This window comes from Sesamum indicum, linkage group LG6, assembly GCF_026168435.1.
Source record: "Sesamum indicum cultivar Baizhima isolate 11 linkage group LG6, ASM2616843v1, whole genome shotgun sequence".
Classification (NCBI taxonomy): domain Eukaryota; kingdom Viridiplantae; phylum Streptophyta; class Magnoliopsida; order Lamiales; family Pedaliaceae; genus Sesamum; species Sesamum indicum.
Genome location: NC_142662.1, coordinates 2,032,037 through 2,042,843, shown reverse-complemented (window position 1 = coordinate 2,042,843; position 10,807 = coordinate 2,032,037). Strand labels below are relative to the sequence as shown.

Sequence of the window (10,807 nt, the reverse complement as noted above, 5' to 3'; positions counted from 1 at the left end):
GTTTATTTTACACCACACTCAATTTTTTTTTATATTTTTTCAAATGTTATTTTTTTAAAAGAAAAGAAAAGAAATTTTGAGTAAGGATAAAGTAGTAGTTTCACCTCACCCCTATAGGGATACATAATTATTTTCGATTTAAGGTGATATTTATAATTTTTTAAATAATAAGAAATATTCATAATTATATTAAATCTCATTGAAGTTAACTCTAGTTTACCCTTTTTGTTTAGTATATTAATTGGACTCTTAAAAGTGAATATTTCTTCAACTTTGATAAAAATAAAACATTGTCGTAAGATTTTTTTTTTAAATGGTGTTTTGGCTAATCTTATTTAAAATATAAATATATATATATTTTACAAATATTATGAAGTTAATAAAATATTAATAATTAAACGTGGCAAAAATTGATCTGAACTACAATTTTCATCAATTTAAATGTGTCGAATTTTTATTAAACTTAAATGGCACTATGCGCCAAATAGTACATATAAATTCCACAATGTGCCAAGATATGTGCCCCATGCTCTACGGTGGTCTTTTACTAAATGTATTTATACTTTTTTGTTACTGGGTCAGTATTATTCTATTTCGATTCATATCTAATAAATAATTATAGTTATTATATATATACCATATTTAGAACTTATGTGTAAAATATCGTTTAGGCTGTATTATACCCAAAATAATTAAGTTCAATCTGAGTGTTACTTATTAATTTTTGTGTTGTTTTTTTATAATAAGTTTGAAAAAATAAATCCTCTAAAAAGTTTACATCGAAATCAAATAATAAAGTTTCTTAAAATGAATTAATGCAATTCTGCATATTTTAAAATCTAATATAAAAATTAGTCTTAGGTCCGAATCCAAGAATTAGCTATTGTAATAATTATGAGTATGGATATTGTCGGCACATGGACAGGTCTATTTTCACCTCCAAATTCTTCTTATACTGAAACCTAAGAGATAATTCCCCGAAACTGGAAACAAAAGGAGGTAATAACCACAATATACATGTGTGTGTGTGTTGTGTGTTGGCCCCACAGGCACAGCGACAGGCGCACCCAAAAACTGGCTCATTGATCCCGCCACTCCACTATAAAACCCCCATTCTCTCACCAACTGATCTAACACATTCTTACATTACCCACATAACCTTGTTAATTACTCGCATTTCATCAACATATATACAACTAATTATATATATTTCCTAGCCCAGACATATATATATATATATATTGAACTGCCTGGAAATGGGCAACGCCGATTATACGTATCCATGGTCCAACGATTACAACTCGCACGCCGCCGCGAGCCACCGCGTGGCCATCCCTCCGCCGCAGCCGTTCGTGAAGTCGCTGAAGAACACGCTGAAGGAGACGTTCTTCCCGGACGACCCACTCCGGCAATTCAAGAACCAGTCGCCGAGGAAGAAGCTCGTACTCGGGTTGCAGTACCTTTTTCCCATCCTGGAGTGGGGCCCTCGTTACACGCTGCAGTTCTTTAAAGCCGACCTCATTGCCGGGATCACCATAGCCAGCTTGGCCATCCCACAGGGGATTAGTTATGCCAAGCTCGCAAACTTGCCGCCAATTCTTGGCCTTTGTGAGTACAAATACATATATATATATACTTAAATTTCCGATAATTAATATTTTATTAATTATTATTTATATATATAAATTCTTATTTTGTTTAATTGATTTATTAGATTCGAGCTTTGTTCCTCCGTTGGTTTACGCCTTGATGGGGAGCTCGAGAGATTTGGCAGTGGGGACGGTGGCCGTCGGATCGTTGCTGACGGGTTCCATGTTAGGCCAGGTGGTGAATGCGAACGACGACCCTAAACTCTATCTCCATCTGGCTTTCACGGCTACACTCTTTGCGGGGCTTTTCGAAGCTGCGTTGGGTATTTTCAGGTTCATTCTTACCTGGATTAAGTTTGATTAAATCAAATTAATCTAAAAATAAGCGTGATATACTTATAATGTAATTGATCATTTAATCTAAACTGTCCACCAATCACACGATAGATGCACCAATTTAAGTTTGCTAAATGAAAAAATAATTAACCATTTCATTTAAAAATAAAATAATAATAATATTTTTTAATAATAAGATATATATATATATATATATGATTCCTGAATTTAAATTTATTAAAAAAAATAAAAATGCAGGCTAGGGTTTATCGTGGATTTTCTGTCGCATGCAACGATAGTAGGGTTCATGGGGGGAGCAGCTACGGTGGTGTGCCTCCAACAGCTCAAAGGCATATTTGGACTTGACCATTTTACCCATGCAACTGATATTATTTCCGTCATGCGTTCTGTTTTCACTCAAATTCATCAGGTATTTATTAATTATTATTTCTCGCTCGTCCCCCTTAATTAATTTTCCCATGCAATATTTCCCATTAATGTAACTGCAGAACGAGAACAATTAAAGTCTAGAAAAAGACTATGAGTGGATAAAGATTATTTATTTATATATAAATACTCGGATTTAATTGATTAATCACATAGTTTGACAATTTTATCCTTTAATAAAATTAATATTGCTTCTATTTTTTAATTAATATCGAGAAACAGTATAATTCATATAATTTATATATTATAAGATAATTTTTTATGTATAAAAAAAATTATAAGATGAGTTTAGAGTAATAGAAAATGGGAATTGAAGTTGAGCCACTAAAACATGTCGTGGTTCCAAGAAAAGCTCTAGAAATAAGAAACTGGAATTAATTAGGAGTTAACGAAATGTTAATTTGGCAGCCAAATTTGGGAGGTCAGTGTCCTAATTATCTCATCCTTGCTACTATATATTATCAACCATTCAATTCTTAAATCTTAATTAACTACTTCCTAATTTCAATTAATTAACATAAAACACATGAGATGATACCAATGAAATATGACTTTTTGTTATGGTTAATTATCATTGTTAAAGTAAAAAATCATGGTGAATACTAATTAATCATGGTTGTTCAACGACTATTAACCGTTGTTTCTGTAAACGAGGCCAAAATATTTGCTATAGTAAATATTTCGGCCACAGACAAAAATCATAGCGAATGTTGATTAACCATGGTTAAAAATTTAAGTTTCCATACCAATCTTATTTACCCATGGTTGATAGTATTGATTTATTATAATTTTTAGGTTAAATTACAACGACCCTTCCTGATGTTTGACATAATTACAAATACCTCCTCATTGTTTGGAAAATTATAAATATCCCCTAATTGGATGGAGTTATGAAATTATCAACTTTGACCTTGTTGTATTTTTTTATTTTTTTAAAAAAAATTAAAAACTTAATTATAAAAAAATCAAATGGGATAGATGGAAAAATTTTAAAAAAATAATCAACTTAGTCAATAAAAATATATTTTTTAAAAAAATAAATAAAATTATAATTTTTAATACACAAGGATATTTTAGTTAGTTCATCATAAAAATAGATAAAAAAAACTAATGGATTGGGTCAATTATTAGATAACCGTCAAAATCAAGGGGTATTAGTAATTTTTCAAATAATGAAAATGTATTCGTAATTATAATATATCTCAGGGGATGTCGTTATAATTTTCCCTAATTTTTAAATTGTAGTGATTGATTTATAATGTATGAAATAATTAAATTTTTTCTAGTGCCATAGAACTTGGAAGCTCGTGCAAGTGGCCCTACTTTTACGTACTATTGCTCCAATATTTACAATTTGGCCCACACTGACTCCCAATTTGGACGTCATATCCTTGAAAACGATCGACGACTGTTAAAATTTAATTAAATACGTATTCACCAAGCATTAATTAAGGTTGATACTGCTCCTCTATAAGTATAAATTAATAGTACGTAGGTGGTCCAAAATCGTTACTTGGGGGGATTAAATTAACCCTTTGTCGCATTTTTGCCTACGGCTGTGGATATAACATTTTGTAATGGCGTTTACTTAGTGTATTGATGATATGCGCAGTGGAGATGGGAGAGTGCTGTGCTGGGATGTGTTTTCCTTTTCTACCTCCTGCTCGCCAGATACTTTGTAAGTCATCACAGTAAATTTTCATTCCAATGGAGTTTGATAGTACAGTTTAAGAAAAACAATTAATTACAGGTTAAGTGCAATTTATTATGTAATTGATTTGATTCGACAAAATCTGATTTGAATAAAAATTTTCACACTATAATATTACTTTACTATAAATATATTTTGAGTACTACTTATATATTACAAGGGGTTAAATGTCTTATGATATGATATGTGAAATGAGCAAATACTCTGTAAAAAACAAATAGCAAATTCTCCCTCTGTTTCAAAAAATGAAGGGTAATTTGCTTAATTTTTCAAGAGTGATTCGCTATTTTGTTTTTCACAGTGGTTCTTTTGCTCATTTATCATATCATTGGGGTAAATTGAATTTTTTTTCATATTTTAAGTTTTTTTGTTTCATTTTTCAAGAAGTATTTTCTTTTATAGATAAATTAAAAATTAAATTTAATTAAATCTGCTAGAACTACTTCAATATATATATATATATATATATGTGGACTGTTATATGTATATGTATGTGTTGGAAGGCGTACCATTGAGAGATATGAGCGCCTGTCCTCAATTTTACCACAGAAAGGCAACAGGCTACAAGTTAATTAAGCACGCTTTTCTGAGAATCCACGACTTCTGAAAGGCCCTACAAACAAAACTTAATTCATCAAAACCCATTTTTTTAACAATAGAGGTGCTAGATATTATTATATATACTAATGTATTAATTAATTAATAAAATTATTTATAATAATTAGTCCATTATAAATAATAAATCCCCACAAATTACTAATAAAATGTAAGACCATAAGTATATATATATATATATATATATTCCAATTGCAACATTTGAAATTCGTATTTGAGTTTAATTATTCGTAATTAAATAATTATATATTTATTTATTGTTATTGGTATACAGAGCAAAAAGAAGGCAAAGCTGTTCTGGATATCAGCAATGGCGCCATTGACATCAGTGATACTGGGAAGTCTTCTGGTTTACTTCACACATGCTGAAAAGCATGGTGTCCAAGTGGTCAGTCATATCCCCCTCTACCTACTCTTCTGTTTCTACCCTTTTTGTTTGTTTTCAAATGCACCACCATTAATAATGTACTAGGGAAGGTAAATACATTGCTATATATACCCTTTTGTTCACACTAGAAAATGATATTTCGGGACATTTATGATTGGTCTTATATGTCGGAAAATGTACAGATCCATGTTCCTTGGTCTGTATCCTAAGAGGTTTTCATGATAATGGGTAATCGATATTTTGGGGTATAGATCAGGCTAAGAATAAAAATGAATGGATCATTTTTCTGATTGAACATTTCTGCCCTTTTCCAACGGTGTCTTCATTTCTGAGGCTATTCCAGGTTAATAAATCCATTTCACTCTTGGATCATTAGATGTGTACTTTTCTTAGCAACTATTGTAATTGTTGGTCGTAAAAACCTACATCATAAAAAAAAATAAAAATAGATTGAATGTTTCTTGGAATTTTTCGAGTTGTAGCTAGACTTGATAAGAAATTTGGCTCATGTGAGTAGAATTACTTTTGGAATAATTAAGTCTACATCCTCCTGTATATTGTCTATTTACACCAAATCGTTAATATCTTTTGAAAAATTATACATACAACCATCAGAAACGTCAAAATTATTTACACAAATCATCCCTATTTTTTTAGAAAATTACAGATACACTCTTGAAAAATAACAGCATAATTACACAAACAATCCCTATTTTTTTTTTACTATTACGGTTAATTTCTATAAAACAACATAATTTATATAAATTACGGGTAAATGTAACTTATCCCATTATATGTTAACAAAAAATAACTTCTCTCCGGGACTCTCAAAACCCGGAACGTTGTGTAAATTAAGTGAAGTTGTAAAGTGGATTGAAAAAATTCAAAATTTTCAATCTTGAACTGACAAAGAAGAGAGAGGGAAAAGAAGGTAGGGATGGGTTGTGGATTTGGCGTTATGCTCCGACAGGTGGTTGTTGTTCTTACATGATGCTATTGTGGTTGGAACATTAACCGATGAGGCCTAAAAGTAAAAAGCTTTGCAGATCGGAGAGCTAAAGAAAGGGATAAATCCAGCATCAATAATGGATCTCAACTTTGATTCGCGCTATCTGACAGCAGCAATCAAAACTGGCATTGTCACCGGCATTATTGCTCTGGCTGTAAGTATTTTTCTGTCCTTTCTCCTCTTCCAAATTTCCAAATTTTCAAAGTTTATGGTCTCATCATATAGTTTCTTTTGGGACCAATCCCTTTCTCTCTCTCTCTATGTATATATATATTTGTATAATATCATAAATTTCAAACATTAATAATTATATTAATGAATAGATTAATTAATCATTAATATTATTTACAAGAGCCCCACACCATAATTAAATTCAAATACATGATTTTTATAGTAAATTACAACGAGCTTTCATGTAATTTGACATTATTATAGATACTCCTCATAGTTTAGAAAATTATCATTACCCCATGACTTTAATGTGCGTGCATCCAACAACTATCTCATTCTGTTAGTCTATATTGGATTTTCAACAATTTCTTGAGTGAACTGACTAATTATAATTTTACATATTTTTTATTTTTCTTAAAAGAGTTTAATGGACTAAAAGGATAAGGAGGAAATTTCACCTATCAGCTTTTTTTTTTACAGACTTTCAAATTATAAAGAAAGGTAAAGGCAAAGTGGACATTTTTAAATTTTTATTCAAAAATTACATAATTTTATTAAAAATATTTATAAGTATGATAAATTTCAAACAAATTCATTGTAATTTATTTTTGTCATTATTATTAAATTTTATTATTCCTGAACTAAACTAAAATCAATAAATATTTAACCAAAGAAGTTTAAGAGACTAGCCATATGATGATATTGATATTCTGTACAAATATTCACTTCAAATTAGAATAAAGACCCCTAAATGTTCTTTTTCAAAATTTTCTTAATTAGCAATATCCAAAATCCAAAGTATCTTATTTTCATCAACTAAGAACAGCAAAATCGTCCTCCCACGATGACACATTATTGTTCAATACAACACAAAAAAAATATAAACTTAATTGTGGTTAATTGTCATAGTTAAAAATAAAATAGTCATAGTAAATAGTCATTGACAATGACCATACAACGATTGTTGGTTGTGGTATCTGTGAGGGTGGCTAAAACATTTGTCATGGTAAATAACTTTTTCTTGATGAAAAATCTATATTTTTGCATGGATTTTATTTAACAGTGCTCATTGATATTAAAATTGTAGACAATAGTTATTTCTTTTAGTGATAATAGGTTGGTTTTGCTTCCAAGCTGCATAATCTTGTTTCTGACGAGGGCTTATTACACTTTCTCTTTCACTTAATATATAAACATTACGTGTATAAAAATTGTATTATTTATTTTATTTAAAAAAATTATAAGCATAAACGAACGCAATATCATTAGTGATTGATGTGTACATGTGTGGACAGGAAGGAATAGCTGTAGGCAGAAGCTTTGCGATGTTCAAGAATTACCACATTGATGGCAACAAAGAGATGATCGCTTTTGGAATGATGAACATTGCTGGTTCTTGCACTTCTTGTTACCTCACTGCAGGTGCCTACTACTTACATATTGCTCTTCAAAATTTCATTCCTTTACTAATGTGGATTGCGATTCGATTGAGGTCTCGTTCCGTGAAATATTATTCACTCTAATTTCGTATGTGTCTCATAATTTTGCCCTGAAAAGTCATCTTACTAGGGAGAAGAGTATTTGGGACTTATAAGCCGCTCAAACTTCTACCCTACAATCAATATTGTGGGATGGTTGCTTATATCACATATCCCGTGTATATTTATTTATTTGTGTAGAATATTACAATTGATGATTGTAATTTGTGATCAGGGCCATTTTCGCGATCAGCGGTGAACTTCAACGCAGGGTGCAAAACGGCAGTTTCTAACATAGTGATGGCATTTGCAGTGATGATAACGTTGTTGTTTCTAACTCCATTGTTTTATTACACGCCCCTCGTGGTGCTCTCCTCCATCATTATAGCTGCGATGCTCAGCCTCATAGACTATGAAGCAGCCATCCATCTCTGGCACGTCGACAAATTCGACTTTGTCGTCTGCATGAGTGCCTACATCGGCGTCGTCTTTGCCAACATCGAAGTTGGCCTAGTCTTGGCGGTGAGTACCTAATTAACCACAAATATAATTTCTCATTCAAGATTCTATACACGTGACGTGCACAAGGTAAATAAAAAAGAAAAAATACAACATGATTTGAAATTGAAAACTATCGTATGCAGATCGGATTATCTATTATGAGGGTACTACTCTTTGTTGCAAGGCCAAGGACACTGGTTCTTGGCAACATCCCTGACTCCAAGGTTTACAGAAGCGTTGATCAGTATCAGAACGCGAACAATGTTCCTGGACTTCTGATTCTTGAGATTGACGCTCCCATTTACTTTGCTAATTCAAACTACTTGAGAGAAAGGTAACCTCGAACAGTCAATTACATGCTAAAATGTAGGATCATAAATTCCTTTGTTCTCTTATCATTAATAATCGAAATACAGTTGTTGTCAATTTTCTTACCCTTATCATTCAATTCAGGATCTCAAGATGGATTGATGATGAGGAAGACAAGTTAAAAGCATCAGGAGACACGGGTCTGCAGTATGTTATACTTGACATGAGCGGTGAGTGATCAACGAACAACCGAAAAAGCATACAATTTTGATCAAAACTATTACATATGCTGATTAATCAATCAACTGCATGCAGCGGTTGGAAACATTGATACAAGTGGGATCAGCATGCTTGACGAGGTTAAGAAGATCGTTGACCGAAGAGGGTTTAAGGTTTGTTATTGTTCACTTCTATGATTCACTGTCTAAATTCAGAAACTAAACCATATATATATAGTCTTGATGGGCTTCACAAGGTTACTGATCATCCGTTTTTTCGTCTCCAACGAGCAGCTAGCGTTGGCCAATCCGGGTGCTGAGGTGATGAAGAAGCTAAACAAGTCGAAGTTCCTAGAAACACTCGGCCAAGAATGGCTCTTTTTGACAGTGGGAGAGGCTGTCGGAGCATGCAACTACATGCTTCATTCTTGCAAGCCAAAGAGCACGGCTGACGATCAATCAGAAAAGTATTCGAACAACATTGTTTGAGCTATATATATATTTAGGCAGTTACCATTAGAGTGTTTACGGCATTCGTGCATGTACTATATATTTATTACAGCGAGTCGATGGGGTCATGAGACTAAAAGCTCGGAGGTAACTATTAACATACCTAGCTCCAAAGTCCAAAATAATATAACTACGTAGAATTAATGTTTGGTACTTGCGTATTTTTGTGTATCCTCTGGCTTCAAAAGTCAACAAGAAAAATGGATTGCTTCATCATTTGAACATTCGGGTTTGTTATAGCAATTAGCTTTTGTTATTGCTCCACAACTTAGGAGTATTATTAGCATAATAATAAAATTGGTGTTGCGGCGTCATAATGCCCATTTATATGAGAAAAAAGATATTTTGTTTTATACAATATAGATATCGAAATTACAATAAACCTCATTTATTGAAGTTTGATGAGTCACACTCCATTTTGTTAGGATCAAGTGACTAAAAGATCTATTGCTATAGGGAGACCTCTTCAAGCTTATACATTTTGAATCCTTCATCTTTTACTGAATCTATCATTTCTAAGGCATCTTTAGTAGATTTATCTTTTGTTGTTTCCTCCAATACTTTATGTCATAATAAAGTGTGGCACATGCGCCTTGGACACTCTCTATGCAAGCAGTAAAACATGTCTCTTCTATTCCTTTATCATCTGAAGCTGATCATATTGCTTGTATTGTTTGTCCACTAGCTAAACAAACAAGACAACATTTTTCCCTTAAGTGACATCTCATGCCTCAACTATATTTGAACTCATTCATATTGATATTTGGAGACCTTACCAACAACATTATCTCTGGATTTTCCTATGTTCTTACTATCGTTGATGACTTTAGCAAGGCCACTTGGATCTACTTGATGAAACATCAATCCCAAGCTTGTAACTTTCTATCTAGTTTCTTTATTATGGTCTTCACTCAATTTAATGTCAAAGTTAAAAATGTTCCTTTAGACAATGGGCTCTCAACTTTTTAAGCCATCAAATGCAATCTATGTTTCATATACTTGGGATAATCCATCTTATGAGTGTCAAATCCACCAAAAATAATTATTACGAAGACTTTTATAGAAGTGTGAGTAGGGTCGAATTCACAGGGATTAGTTTTAAATTAATTCCTTCAAAATAAAAATAATTAGGGGGTTTTTGATTGTGAAGAAGAATAAAAATAAAAACTAAATTAAACGAAAGAGCTAATAAAATTAGAAGAGGTAAATAGAAGAGAAAAGTATTCCAGTTAAAGACAAAATCATGCTTAATTTCACGGTTGATCATAAATGCAAAGATAACAATTATTCATGATAGATAAATTGGTTATGGCCATTGGTACGACTTCACCTTTTCTTATCTTGTGGATAGTCAAGGAACGTCCATTGACTAAATTCCTAATCAGTAAACAACCTTGCGAACGTCCTTAATATTTAATTTACCGACAGCAGTAAGAACCAAAAATGCACAATTCTAACCAATAAATTCCTACGAGGATTTATTTAAGTTAGATTGTGCATTCCCCACAACATAATCGAAAACTTC

The 10,807-nt window shown here is 32.0% G+C and overlaps 1 protein-coding gene across 1 annotated transcript; it reads left to right on the top strand.

Annotated features, from left to right (window-relative positions):
• The first annotated feature begins 1,130 nt into the window (after positions 1 to 1,130).
• On the top strand, positions 1,131 to 9,506 carry LOC105165309 (sulfate transporter 3.1). The gene is made up of 12 exons (XM_011084281.3): positions 1,131 to 1,608; positions 1,715 to 1,922; positions 2,184 to 2,355; positions 3,985 to 4,050; positions 4,973 to 5,086; positions 6,133 to 6,249; positions 7,562 to 7,688; positions 7,980 to 8,266; positions 8,389 to 8,579; positions 8,699 to 8,784; positions 8,870 to 8,946; positions 9,067 to 9,506. Exons 1-12 carry the CDS (start codon positions 1,257 to 1,259, stop codon positions 9,259 to 9,261), a joined length of 1,992 nt encoding a protein of 663 aa, XP_011082583.2. The 5' UTR covers positions 1,131 to 1,256; the 3' UTR covers positions 9,262 to 9,506.
• The last annotated feature ends 1,301 nt before the right edge of the window (positions 9,507 to 10,807 follow it).